Source organism: Astatotilapia calliptera, chromosome 1, assembly GCF_900246225.1.
Source record: "Astatotilapia calliptera chromosome 1, fAstCal1.2, whole genome shotgun sequence".
Taxonomy (NCBI): Eukaryota; Metazoa; Chordata; class Actinopteri; order Cichliformes; family Cichlidae; genus Astatotilapia; species Astatotilapia calliptera.
Window position 1 is genome coordinate 586,002 of NC_039302.1, and position 13,999 is coordinate 600,000.

Below are 13,999 nucleotides of genomic sequence, written 5' to 3' on the forward strand. Positions count from 1 at the left end.
AAAATGACATTTTTTCCCACAAACGTCCTCAAAGGTAAAGCTTCATGTCTCATTAGATGCTGAAAACACGTTCGATAGAGTAGGACCATCTTTTCCGTGCTCGAGAGAAATTCAGCCTCGAAAAGAAATTCATAGCCTGGATGAGCCTACTTTATTCTTCATCACTTGCATCAGTTAGATCCACTACCAATCACTGAGACTTTTATCTCCTGCAATCGCTAATGAAACTTTAGCTATTGTGCTCCGATGTAATCCTCAAATCTGCGGGTGTGGTGAGGAATGGCTTCGAGCGGAGAATGTTTGTAAGCTGATGATTTGCTTTTCTATGTTTCTTGGCCTGATTAATACCAAAAGTCCTCTCGGTCCTTAATTTGTTTGTTACGTCCCTCTGCAGCCCCTAATCTCCTCCATGTTTTCAGCTGGTGCTAATTGGCCACACCTGGTCAGGTGTGGATAACAGCATACCTGAGGCAGGCTTCCAGGGAGCTCACCTGTCTTTGCCTTGGTGGCAGCAGCCATTTTAGCCAACCTGGTATTCAACTTTAAGAAAAACACCTCTTCTCACTAACACTCTGGTATTCATCTTTTTTTTTAATGCTACGGCTTTTGAGCACATCGTTCAATTCAATCTCTGGCTACAAACTGAACTTGTCCAATCAATGCTGCAGCTTGCAACTCCCCATTTTTCTTTTACTCATAAGGTAATCTATTATTAGTCCATTAATCTGCTGAAGATAATCTTGAGTTACTTGCTGGGGGAGCAGGTTTATGGCAGGGTCAGGCTTCTTTTACATGTATAGCTACTTTGACCTACAAGTTGTTTGTACGTGGTAATAACTCTGTAACCGTACTGTTTGCTGTGATGTGTAAATCTGAAAGGTTGTCCATGCACTTGCCATGGTCCTGTTAAGGACCAAGTGGCCAACATTTCGCTGTTGGTGGTCATTCATTTTATAATGAATAATTAATACCAAAATAATACATAGGGAATCTATATATCCACATAGGATGAAAGTTGGACTGTATGCTGTACTCCTACCGGGAACATGGTCCAGTAGCTCCTTGACCAAGTCGGTGTGGCCATAGTGCGCTGCCAAAACAGCAGGGTTGCTGTTAGATGGCTCCAGAGGCACAGGGATGCAAGCCTCTTTGAGGAGGTAACACACACTCTGTCGATCACCATACTGAGTGGCCACACACAGGAGACGTACCTGTAAATTAAAACAAAAATGAGGAAAAAAAGGATATCTTCACTTATATATTCACTTACGCTAACATAGGAGATCAGGATAAACAGACACATGAAGGAACTTGCCAAGTTAACCCAAAGTTCCCTGTGTGTTCAAGTGTCAGGGCAACACGGACAGGGGTTTCATGGATCACATGACTTTTCTTTCACAGATAATTATCAGTGTGAGTGCTGACTACATAGCTGTTATCAAACCGGGATAAAAATCTCTAAAGATTGCTAAAACATTCCAGTAAAATGCAACGCTTGTTAAAAGGACAAGATGAATTAGGGAACACAAACATTTTATTTCCAGTTTATAGTTTTATCATCGAGTGTGCCCTCAGTGCTGCTGTTTATTTCTAAAGGTGGCAACTGCCCCGTTACAGCTCTGAAACTTTCAACTGGACACATTTAAACATTAGAGCTCCCACAGCCTAAAAAACGAGACGTGGAAATTAGATGTGATTATATGTCACCAACTGACAGTGACGGGAATGACGGCGTTACAAGTAACAGTGTTACTTTTTTCAGCCAAGAGTAATCTAACTAATTACTATTTCTATCGTTACAACGCCGTTACCGTTAACAAGAAAATGCGGTTGTGTTACTATTTTTCAACAAACAGACAGTTGAAGTTGTCTTCAGCTTACTGCATCTTATATCAGTTGCACGGAAGCAGCTGTAAGTAATCTGGGCGCTACAGCTTTAAGCAGCTGCGCGCTCCCGCGGACGGCGATCACTTTCTGACAGACGATCACTTTTTGGCACAACACCTGGAGCTCAGGGGGCAAAAGAAGAATAAAGTAGTCGTGGTAAGCCAATCACATGACCACTTCAAGATGACAAAGCAACAATGTGACATATACCAGTTTATAAATTGTGTTGATAGGCCACGCAAAACCCGAGTCATGATAAACAATATATACGCCTGTTTGTTCCTGAATAGTTTCATCACGTACTGTCTAAGGACAGCGCAGCGAGCGCTCTCAGCTTATGAACAAAAACAGCCCCTTTGGTTTGTTGGGAAAATGCACCATGTCGACCAATCCAAACAAATGATCTGGCAACATGACATTTGGTTTTAGGAGTGAGGAGGGAGGGAGGGGGGAGTGAGGAGAGAGAGAGAGAGAGACTGCTGTCTGCAGTATCAGGCTGTGATGTTCTCCCTTATAGTGGCACAAATAATTTGAATGTAGAACACCTGATTGTTATGTAAACAGTTTGAAATGGTTATAAAAAAGCTAAATGGCTGCAAATAACTTTGTTGTTTGCAAAACTTGTGCGTATGATTTGTAGAGGAAACTACAGGAAACATCAAAAGTAGTGAAAACTGGACCTCAGAGGGTTAAACTTTTTTTTTTTTTTAAAGTAACAATAGTTACTTTTCAAGTAATTAATTACTTTTGGAATCTTGTAACTCAGTTACTAACTCAGTTACTTTTTCTAAGAAGTAACTAGTAACTATAATTAGTTACTTTTTCAAAGTAACTTGCCCAACACTGCTAACTGAACAGATAACCTTGGTGTCAGACATTTCCATAACAATTAGACTTTTAATGAGTTCACTGAATTGTTCTTTTTCCAAGATGAAATGATTGCACACCATACATCTTTTATAACGTTCAAAAACAAAAGACAAAAAGAAAACAAATGAAAAAAGAATGTATATACAAGTTAGAATTTCATTTCTATAAGCCACACAAGGCCAAAAGTAGATATACAGACTCAAATAAACACTACCACACAGAAGGTTGGACATTCAGTGGTTTTTCTCTTTTTACTACTTTATACATTGTAGATACAAACTGAAGACATAAAAAATATGGAATTATGTAGCAAAGAAAAAGTTGATAAATAACTTCAAATAGATTCATCAAAGACTCACCACTGCTGCTGAGGATCAATGCTGAGGCATCAGCCTTAGAAACCACAAGTTAACTGCACCTCAGATTAGAGCCCAGATAAATGCCACACAGTAGCAGATACATCTCTACATCTCTACATCAACTGTTCAGAGGAGACTGTGTGAATCAGGCCTTTATGGTCACATAGCTGCTAAGAAACTTCAACTAAGGAAAAGCAACAAGCAGAAGAGATTTGTTTGGACCAAGAAACACAAGGAATGGACTTTAGACCAGTGGAAATCTGTGCTTTGGTCTGATGAGTCCAAATTTGGGATCTCTGATTCCACCTGCTGTGTCTTTGTGGGAAGCAGAAAAGCTGCATGGTACATACACAGTTCCCATCGTGAAGCATGGAGGAGGTGGTGTGATGGTGCTTTGCTGGTGACACTGTTGGGGATCTGGTTTGCATTTAGTTGGACCATCATTTATTTTTCAACAGCATAAATGACCCCAAACACACCTCCAGGGCTGTTTGACCAAGAAGGAGAGTGATGAGTGCTGCACCAGACGGCCTGGCCTCCACAGTCAGCAGACCTAAACCCAATCAAGATTGTTTGAGGTGAACCGCAGAGTGAAGGCAAAAGGGCCAACAAGTGCTCAGCATCTCTGGGAACTCTTTCAAGACTGTCAGAAAAAAATCTCAGGTGATAACCTCACGAAGCTCATGGAGAGAATGCGAAGAGCAAAGGGTGGCTATTTTGAAGAATCTAAAATATAAAACATGTTTGGAGTTACATCACACTTTTTGTTTACTACGTAATTATAATTCATGGCTGCCTTTCCTCATAACAGCCATCCTTCAAGATTCTCTCCATTTAAAGCAATGCATTATCAGGGATTGTAACATCTAGTCCTTTTACTGAATCATAATTACCATATATCTGCAGGATAAGCAGATGCCAACTTACATTGTCCACCGAGGTCGCCAAACTTCTGCAGAGTCAATCGCTACAGACTTCCAATCTTCATGTGGCCTTCAGATAAGGTCAACAACAGTGCATAAAGAACTTCATGGAATGGGCTTCCATAGACGAGCACCTGGATCCAAGGCTTACATCACCCAGTGCAACGCAAAGCATCAGATGCAGTGATGTAAAACACTCCCCCACTGGACTCTAGAGCAGTGGAAAAGTACTCTCTAGAGGTAATCATGTTTTTCGGTCTGCAAGCAATTGGATGTATATGGGTTTGGCGGTTGCCAGGAGAACAATAAAGAGTGGGCTGACATCATATTAAACCTTATGCAAGGAATGAGAATGGGATGTCACTCAAGTTCATGTGTGTGAAAGCAGATAAGCATACGTTTCTGATAATATAGTGCATGTTTGGAAAGTTAAGTGGGGTTTCTCTCACCCCAACCGGCTGCGGCAGATGGCCCCACCCCTCCCTGAGCCTGGTTCTGTTGGAGGTTTCTTCCTGTTAAAAGGGAGTTTTTCCTTCCCACTGTTGCCAAAGTGCTGCTCATAGGGGGTCATATGATTGTTGGTTTTTTTCTCTGAATGTATTATTGTAGGGTCGACCTTACAATATAAAGCGCCTTGAGGAGACTGTTGTTGTGATTTGGCGCTGTATAAATACAACTGAACTGAATGGAAAGTCCTTAATGTAATAATTAGCAAATCCTCAAAATGCATCCAGCCTAAAGATGGCACGTGGAAAAATTCCATGAAAAACATTAGACAGGCTTGGATAAAGAATAAAAGAGCTGAGGTCCTTAGTCCTAAAGAACATATCCAACTAATGGAACCAAAATCAGCATTCTGTACTCAATGAGCTTTATATTTAAATCCAATAAGACTCATTCACATGCCTCACAGGTGGAGCATAGTCAACTAGAATCAGACAGGGGGTCTCAATCAGACACAAACAAGCACATTAAAACTTGTTTATGTGTTTTCTAAACACATAAATTGATATCAATTGGGGTTTTGTTTACTCAAACATAATATTTCTCTATAGCAGATGGTGAGAGATAGCAGGATAGCACAGATTTTTGTGAAACTGATGTTTATCCATTTGCAGTTATATTATAACACCCCCCAGTGGGCTTGTTACTGGGTGTAATAAGTAACCTGTGCATAATAGCTTAACTTTTAGGTGTGTTGTGTCAATATCTTATGCCAAGTCCTTTAATTTTATTATGATTACACCTTAGTTGCTTAGATTGTGTTGGATTCACCTTCGTCTTAGTGACACTGTGACACACCATGAGTAAAACAGGTTGCTGCCTTGATGACAGTCGTCCTCTTAGTAAATAGACCAGATATCATTTTGAAATATAAATTGATATGCATCTCCATCCATTCACACCTATAAATAGATTTTTGGTTTTTCAAGCTTGGCGACTGTGCCACAAAATAACGTTTTTATTTTTTCCGCCTCCAGATACCCTGCTATACTTGCACAGAGTTTCACAACATTACCACGTCATAACGTTATAATAAAATAAAATTGTGAAACCTCTCTCCAGTTATGAATCTCTGTCTTAGTGCAATGGCAAGTATATTTCCTGTTTCACCTGTTCCTGTCGTTGCTGGAACAGAGAACAACAACCACCATTGTTAGCAGTCTCTGACTGACATGTCTCGTTATTTGTCACTTGTAGTACAGGTGAGACATATAATTATAATTATGAGTTTTGTAGATATTCCATTATAACTACCATAGACGCCAAATGAAACTGGAAACTGTTACATTTGCTCTGACAGAATGTGTCTGGCCCTCCCCCACGTATTTCCAAACTTCTTTGCCCTAGCCATGCACTCCACCTTTGTAAACATATGCGAAAAAGTGGGTCCATGTCTAAGCAGCTTCTATAGAAGTGCAGGTGGCCTTGTGCTTCTGTCCATATAGTGCATTTCATTCATTACCTAAACCAACTCAAAATTATTGCTGTCGCCAGTCACAATGAAAGCAATATCCCCAAGAAATAAGAAAAAAAATCCATTAAAGACCAAACACAAGACTTCAAAAATTCATCTGGAAATTTCATTACAATATACCTGTAACGCTTCTCAGTCATCCAGGTCATGGTGATCCAAGAAGCTTGGAAAAAAGTGACGGGACTTCTATACATTTCTTGAAGATGTTTCACTTCGCTTAAAGAATTAAAGAAAGTCAGTCGCTTTTCTTTCCAAGCTCCTTAGGTAACACACCTGCCCCCAAGGCAGGTGTGTTACCCAGAGGTATGTGGGTGTGGCAAATTAAGTAGTGTGTGTTACTTTAATGAAGTAGTGATCAGGGTGAGGGTGCATTGTTAAGTAGTCCCACAGCGTGGGGAAAGAAACTACTGTCATGCTGTGAGGTGTTGCTTCTGATGGGCAGCTTTCCACCAGAGGGGAGTGTCACAAACAGTTCATGACCAGGGTGCGAGGGGTCGGCAGCAATCCTCCTTGCACTTCTTAGTGTGTTGGTGGTGTACAGATCTTGTAGGCAAGGCAGGTTGCACCCAATCACCTTCTCAGCAGAGCAGATGACATGCTACTGTCTGCCTTTGTCCTTGGTAGAGGCAACAGCATGCCAGATGGTGACAGAGGAGGATAGATTCACTGATGGAGAAGTAAAACTGCACCATTAATGACTTTGGCAGTTTTTGTTTATTTTTGCCAGCTGGTGCAGGAAGCACATTCTCTGCTTTGATATCCCTCTGCTGGGATATGATAGTTCCCAGGAATTAGGAGGAGTTCCTGGGCTAGTAGTTGTTTTACTGCCTGCCCATTTCCAGAGAGAAACAGAGTCACGAGCTGAAAACTGCTGTTGTAGCAGTTGAATACTGACTAACTATGGCCTTGGATATGGATTGTAGCAAAGGGTCTCAACACTTAACGCTCCAATGTGTAATGGACGCAACCGCCTAATGAAGCTAACTGAACCACGTCCACAAAAGGCAGAGAAGCGACCCTGAGGCCACCAAAGTGGAAGCCATTCACTACTTGACTCAGCATGTAATTAATTTGTGTGAATGTCTTTAATATACTGCTTAGAGATGGTGGTGACCAATGACTGCAGAAAACAGTCATTGGTGGTGGCGCTCAAAGTGGAATGGCTAAATTCTTATCAGTCCCTAATGTGTATATACAAATACTCGTATTTGATTTTTTTTTACTCTATAAAGAATTTTCAGTACTTTACAATAACAGTCAATTTTAATTTATAATTGCATTCATAAATTATTTATTATAAATTATATTTATTTGTAATTTAGGCACATACTTACCAGCGTACCACTGTAACACTAGATCCAAACTTGCATAAGAGATTTTATATTTATAGCCTACACAGCAGTGTAGTGATACTTACCCCATCAATGCGCGGTGTCCCAGCACTGCACACCACACAGCATGCTTGTTGAATCAGCTCCCTGGCAACGTCCTCCTCTCCATCTTCATATGCTGCCTGGATGTTTTTAAAAGTGGGGTGAGTTAGCAGTGTAGAACAGGGCCCAGTATCCTCCACCAATGACACCTTTGCTCCCATATCCTCCCCAGGGCCTGTCAGGAAACAGGACAGTCAAAAAAATGAAAAGAGAAAAAATAAAGTGCATTTGTAACTAGGATCTGGACTTTACAGAGGCCTGTGGCCGGTTAAACACTGTATTACTGTAACCCTGTTATTAGCATGCACCCAGAACTGGGTCATCTTATTTAAAGAGTACGCTCATGGTATGAGCTAAAGGGGTTTTGTGTCTCTCACCGACAGACCACAGTACGTCAGGCTGAAGGACATCACGTCTGACACTGTGGTCAGCAGCACAGGAGCACCACAGGGAACTGTGCTGTCCCCTCTTCTCTTCACCCTGTACACCTCTGACTTCTGCTATAACTCTGAATTATGCCACATTCAGAAGTTTGCAGATGACACGGCCATCATGGGGTGTATCTGGGATGATCAGGAAGAGGAGTACAGAAGTCTGGTGAGGAACTTTGTCGCTTCGAGTCACACAAACCACCTGCAACTCAACACCTCAAAGACTAAGGAACTGGTTGTGGACTTCGGGAGGTCCAGAGAAGGTCCACTGCCGGTTCAGATAGAGGGGGAGGAGGTGGAGGTGGTCAACAAGTACAAGTACCTCGGGCTGTGGGTGGACAATAAACTGGACTGGTCATGCAACACAGAGCACCTGTATAAAAAAGCCCAAAGCCGACTGTACTTCCTCAGGAGGCTGAGGTCTTTTAACATCTGCAGGAAGCTCCTGAGGATGTTTTACCAGTCGGTGGTTGCTGGAGTACTTTTCTATGCTGTGGTGTGCTGGGGGAGCAGCACAGCAAAGAGGGACTCATCCAGGCTGGAGAAACTGATCAGGAGGGCTAGCTCTGTGGTCGGCATGAAGCTGGACACTCTGGTGACAGTGGCAGAGAAAAGGACATTAAAGAAACTGATGGACATTATGAACAATGCTGGGCATCCTCTGCACACGGCCATTAACAACCAGAAGAGTCTGTTCAGTGACAGGTTGCTTCTCCCCAAGACAAGAACTAACAGACTTAAAAACTCCTTTGTCCCACACGCCATCAGACTGTTTAACTCCTCTCTGGAGGGGAGAGGGAGGGGAAACAGGAGGACAAAGGAGGGGGGAACAACTAAGCTGCAGTGCCTCTTCACCTCACTGTGCAATACCTTTTGTGCAATACTTTTGTAAATAGTCAACAGTGCAATAGAATCAATACTTGAAATGTGCAATTCACTTGTATTTTTATTCCTATTTATTCTCTTCGTATATTTTATTTATATTGTCTCTGTATTTGTGTGTGTATGTGTGTGTGTGTGTGTGTGTGTGTGTGTGTGTGTGTGTGTGTGTGTGTGTGTGTGTGTGTGTGTATGTATATATATATATATACATACATATATAACATACATACATATATACATATATATATACATATATACATATATATATACATATACATATACATATATATATATATATACATATACATATACATATACATATACATATACATATACATATACATATATATACGTATATACGTATATATACGTATATATACGTATATATACATACATATATACGTATATACATACATATATACATATATACATACATATATACATATATACATACATATATACATATATACATACATATATACATATATACATACATATATACATATATACATACATATATACATACATACATACATATATACATACATACATACATATATACATACATACATACATATATACATACATACATACATATATACATACATACATACATATATACATACATACATACATATATACATACATACATACATATATACATACATATATACATATATACATATATACATACATACATACATACATACATATATACATATATACATACATACATACATACATACATACATACATACATACATACATACATACATACATACATACATACATACATATATATATATATATATATATATATATATATATATATATATATTATTCTGTAACTTCTGTCGGTGCTGTGCTTTTTTGGAAATCGAATTTCCCAGAGGAACCCACCCGAGGGATTAATAAAGTTCTATCTAATCTAAAGCACAACAAAGATTGTCTCTGATGGCAGATGTTAAGAAGCACTTTTTACTGTACTTCTATACATCATTAAAAAAACATTACTATTTAAAAATGGGGAAAAAACCCAAACACTAATATTCTCGTATCAATGTCAACATTCAAGATTCCACTCAGATTTTTATTATTTAAAGAAAAAAGAAATGCATGCTGTTAATTGTGGAGTTGCACAGGGAACTCAAATGCCTGTGCAGGTTCTCATCCAGGTCGTGGTAACCCAAGGAGCTTGGGAAGAAAAGCAACCAGGCTTCTTGTTCTTTAAGTTTCTTGAAGACATTGAAAAGCTTCTTCTGTTTTAAGACCAAATGGTGGACAGTTCGAGGTATTTCCAGGCACCTTAACATCCACTCACATCTTGCGTCAGTTGATCTCAATGGGTCACATGACAGGCTGAGGCAATGGTTTCACCTGAAACTTCTGCTAATAATGACCCACATGCTTTTCACACCTTATAAGACAATGTTCTGCTTCTAAATTCAGAAAAAACAGATTATTGTACTCGGCCTAAAAAACGTACAATTATGGTATCCAACCAGATACTTACTCTGGGTGGCATAAACTTGGCCTCCACGAACACTGTCAGGAATCTTTGAATTGGTTTTGACCAGGATGTGTCCTTCAATGTGTATTTTAAAAAAATATTTAATACTACTTTTTTCCACTTGCACATTTGCATGCCAAGTATCATTGGCCAAGATACAAACCGCGAGTTGGTCTCTGATGCATCCATAGAGAAATACCCCTCAAAACCATTACAAATGCATATTATATGATCTACAAGTGTAAACAAAGATTGACAAATTTGTACAGTGAATTAGCCTAAGGAGCTTGGAAAGAAAAGTTTCTGGACTTCTTTAAGTTTCTTGAAGGCGTTTCATTTCTCATCCCAGAAGCTTCTTCAGTTCTAAGACCAAATGGTGGAGACTCCCAAATTTAAGGCTTTTTAGGAGTGATCCTAAGAGGGTCCTGGACCCCCAATTGATCCTCTGCCTAATCACACGAGCCAAAGTGTGAAAACGGGTGTGGGTCACAATCACCCAAGGTTTCAGGTGAACCCATTGTGAGACCTTGCCCCAGCCTATCATCTGACTTACTGATCAAATGACCCAAGATATGAGTGGGCATTAGGCGTTGTGTGTTGTGCCATGTGTTTATGAAGTGGCTGTTTGGTCTGAGCATTCCTCGCTGCACTGTACAGCATACACTTGTTGTTACGTTTGTTTTTGGGAGTGTTTTTCTTTCGGATGAACCAATTTCTATCTCAGTGTGTGGCTGAGTCTGAAGTACACTGGGATGTTGTGCTTGGAAAAGACTCATGAGTTTCTCTAACAAACCTGGTACATAAGGGATGACAATATTGTTCTGCTTGTCTTAATGTAGCCAAAAACTGGAAATGAAAACAAAACTTAAAAGTGAAAAAGAGAATTTTATTTATAACTTTAATGAGCCCGTAGCATTTCACAGTTCTCTACTTGACGACATTTGGGCCAAAAAAATTAAGCTCGCATAGATGTGCCAAAATCCACAGTTCAAGGTATAGTCGCCTGAGGCTGGATCCAAAAACAAGTCAGATCACCATGTTAAAGTGCCCACCGAACAGCAACTACAAGTTATGATTACAGTTTCTAAGCTGTAAAAAAGAAGAAGAAAAATGGCAACCATCAGAGCTGCCCCCTATTAGATTTCAAACTCCCATGTCGCTGTGTTATCAAATTATTCAATTCACAAGATTTTCAGAAAACTTGACCTCTGACCATGAGGTTGAGGTCACTTAGATTCGAGCTCATCCAAGATCTTTTTAATTAGATTCACCTATGGTGTCAATTTACTGTTTCCTTGTACTCTGGTAATCACATTCACAAACTCAGACATCTATACCACCCGCTTGCTCCGTGGGTTGATGACAATAAACCATCTGCATCTACAGCTGAGGGGAAAAATTTATAGTCAAAAAGCTGTTTTGGACGATAGCTTCCATAATCAAGACAAGTTCCCAGAGCACAAGAGCCCAAAGAGGATGACTGCAGAGGCAATCGCACCACCCACCAAGAGAAGAGCTGAGAGGCCCAGGAGGGGTCACCCAGGCCCCAGCAAACAGCTGCTGGGAGGGAGCCAATACACACCCGGGCACCCAGACACAGAACCACCAATGCACCAGTGGGCGGGGGCATCAACCAGGGAGTGTTATTGGGTGGGGGATTTTTAGTGCAACTGGGAAACTGGGCTGTAATGAAGGTGTGATGTACTTCCCTAAAAATGCTACCATATAAGACAGAACAATTTAGAGCCATTGCCAAAATTCTGGAAATTAGCCACCTGAACAGCAGTGTTACTCCACAAAAGTAAATTATTACACATGTTTTCTGACTTTTCTTCATGCAGTCTATTACTCAATTACTTGCTGGCGAAAGTAATTTGTTACACCACTCTCTCGTTACTCTGAAAAATCAACTAAAACGCATTGTCACATATTTACCAGCCTATAAAACAAATCTTTTGTTACAGTTGCACACATCAACACAAATCTCTATCCTAGTAAGGACAGATATGCAATCTTTCCTTCAGTTTTTTTGTTTGTTTTTTTTACACTCATATGAACAGAGAACCTGTAAAACACAAAGCAAGCATGCATATCAGCCCAAAGATACTTTAAAGCGACCGCCACAGTGATTCTACTTCAGAACCATGAACAAGTAGAAATAGGCTTTAACCCTGGCTGCTCCTCACTGCTTGTGTTACCTGTTGAAGATCAGGCTCTGGCTGATGAATGTTTTATTTTTTGTGAGTAGGAGTAGCGCACTACTGTGATCAATGAACTTCCTCAGGGATTAATAAAGTTTGTTTAATCATTTCTTTTCTGTGTGCCCGGCACACATGTAGCTGAAGAAGCTTTGTAACTGTAATGTGCAGGACTGTGTTACATTATTGGGTGAGATTCCTTTGTGATAAGGAAAACCTGCCCAGATTGATGGGTTCCTAACTTATATATTATTATGTCTGTGAAGGTTCTCAGTCATCCAGGTCATCGTAGTCAAAGGAGCTTGCAAAGAAAAGCGTCTGGACTTCTTTAAGTTGCTTGAAGACGTTTCACCTCTCATCCGAGAAGCTGCTTCAGTTCTAAGGTCAAATAGTGGAGAGTCTTCAAGCAACTTAAAGAAGTCCAGACGCTTTTCTTTGCAAGCTCCTTTGACTATATATTATTATGCAAGTTTATAAAGTTTAAGCAAAATGTCTTTTTTTTTTTCTTCTTCTTCTTCTTCTTTTTTTTTTTAACGCTAAATTAATTTGAATGTCTGTCGTATTATAGTCAGGAAGTCAAAAGATACAAACACATTAGGTTCCTCGTTACAGTGGGGGAAAAAAAGAGTAATCAAATTGACTACAAACCAGTTTGCAATGTTCCACTGTTCTCCTACCTAATCCCACGTCATCTATTATCATTTGCCACACACTGCAGAGTGAAACATGCTGTATTTGGCAGGAAGAAAATCTAGAAGATGCTTACATGTGTTAAGCGAGATGTCAGGGTGCACAGTTTACTTCACATACAAATGGCAAAAAATAACACTTTTGAAACCATCATAGTTTCAGTTCTTCTTTTTCTAAAAGAAAGAAGTGCTGCTGCCACTTCACACATAGCTACATTTCAGTTTGCAGTAACGTCCTTTCTCAACCTGCCTCATGAGGCCACGACTGCATCAAGAAAACCAAGCAAACCAGCCATGTACATAAGAGAGACACACATAAGATGCTGGGAAGGTTACTTACTGCTTTTTTGCTCCATGTTGCTGGGAATGTCTCCAGAGTCCCGGTGAAGACCAACAGACCAGTAGGACATTCTTCTTGGAGCTACTAGTTAGGTTAACCACTGTTAAAGGAAAGAGGAGGCCTAAATATACCTGTCAGCCTGCACACAGACAAGGTTGCTGTGATGTAGAACAAACACATACTCTTTGAATTCATTAAAAAAGGTCATTCTACCAGTTGATTAGGCACAATTAGCTGTGCAGCCCGAATAATACAAAACAACAACTAAGTGTGCTAAAAGATCAAAATCAAAGAACAGACTTTCAGGTTGAATTCAAAGTATTGAACAAAGGCATTGCATGAAATGTTTAGTATTTGGAGAAATTGTGAAGCGCAGGCCACAATTTAACAAAAATCTTATTGGCCCATTTAACAGAATACATAAAATCATTAAATATGGATTGTTTTTAATACTTGGATGAAAGTCCTTAGTCCTCATAACTATCTAAAGTATAAACTC

At 39.9% G+C, this 13,999-nt stretch overlaps 1 protein-coding gene across 1 annotated transcript in view; it reads right to left on the minus strand.

Annotated features, from left to right (window-relative positions):
- lrrk1 (leucine-rich repeat kinase 1) overlaps positions 1-13,999 on the minus strand; it is an 88,445-nt gene that overhangs the window by 72,553 nt on the left and 1,893 nt on the right. The window contains exons 2-4 of the mRNA XM_026182375.1: positions 13,501-13,600; positions 7,435-7,625; positions 1,040-1,211 (exon numbers count right to left, since the gene is read on the minus strand). Of these exons, the coding sequence (XP_026038160.1) occupies positions 1,040-1,211; positions 7,435-7,625; positions 13,501-13,570 (433 nt within the window). The 5' untranslated portion in view covers positions 13,571-13,600. The remainder of the gene's footprint in view (positions 1-1,039; positions 1,212-7,434; positions 7,626-13,500; positions 13,601-13,999) is intronic.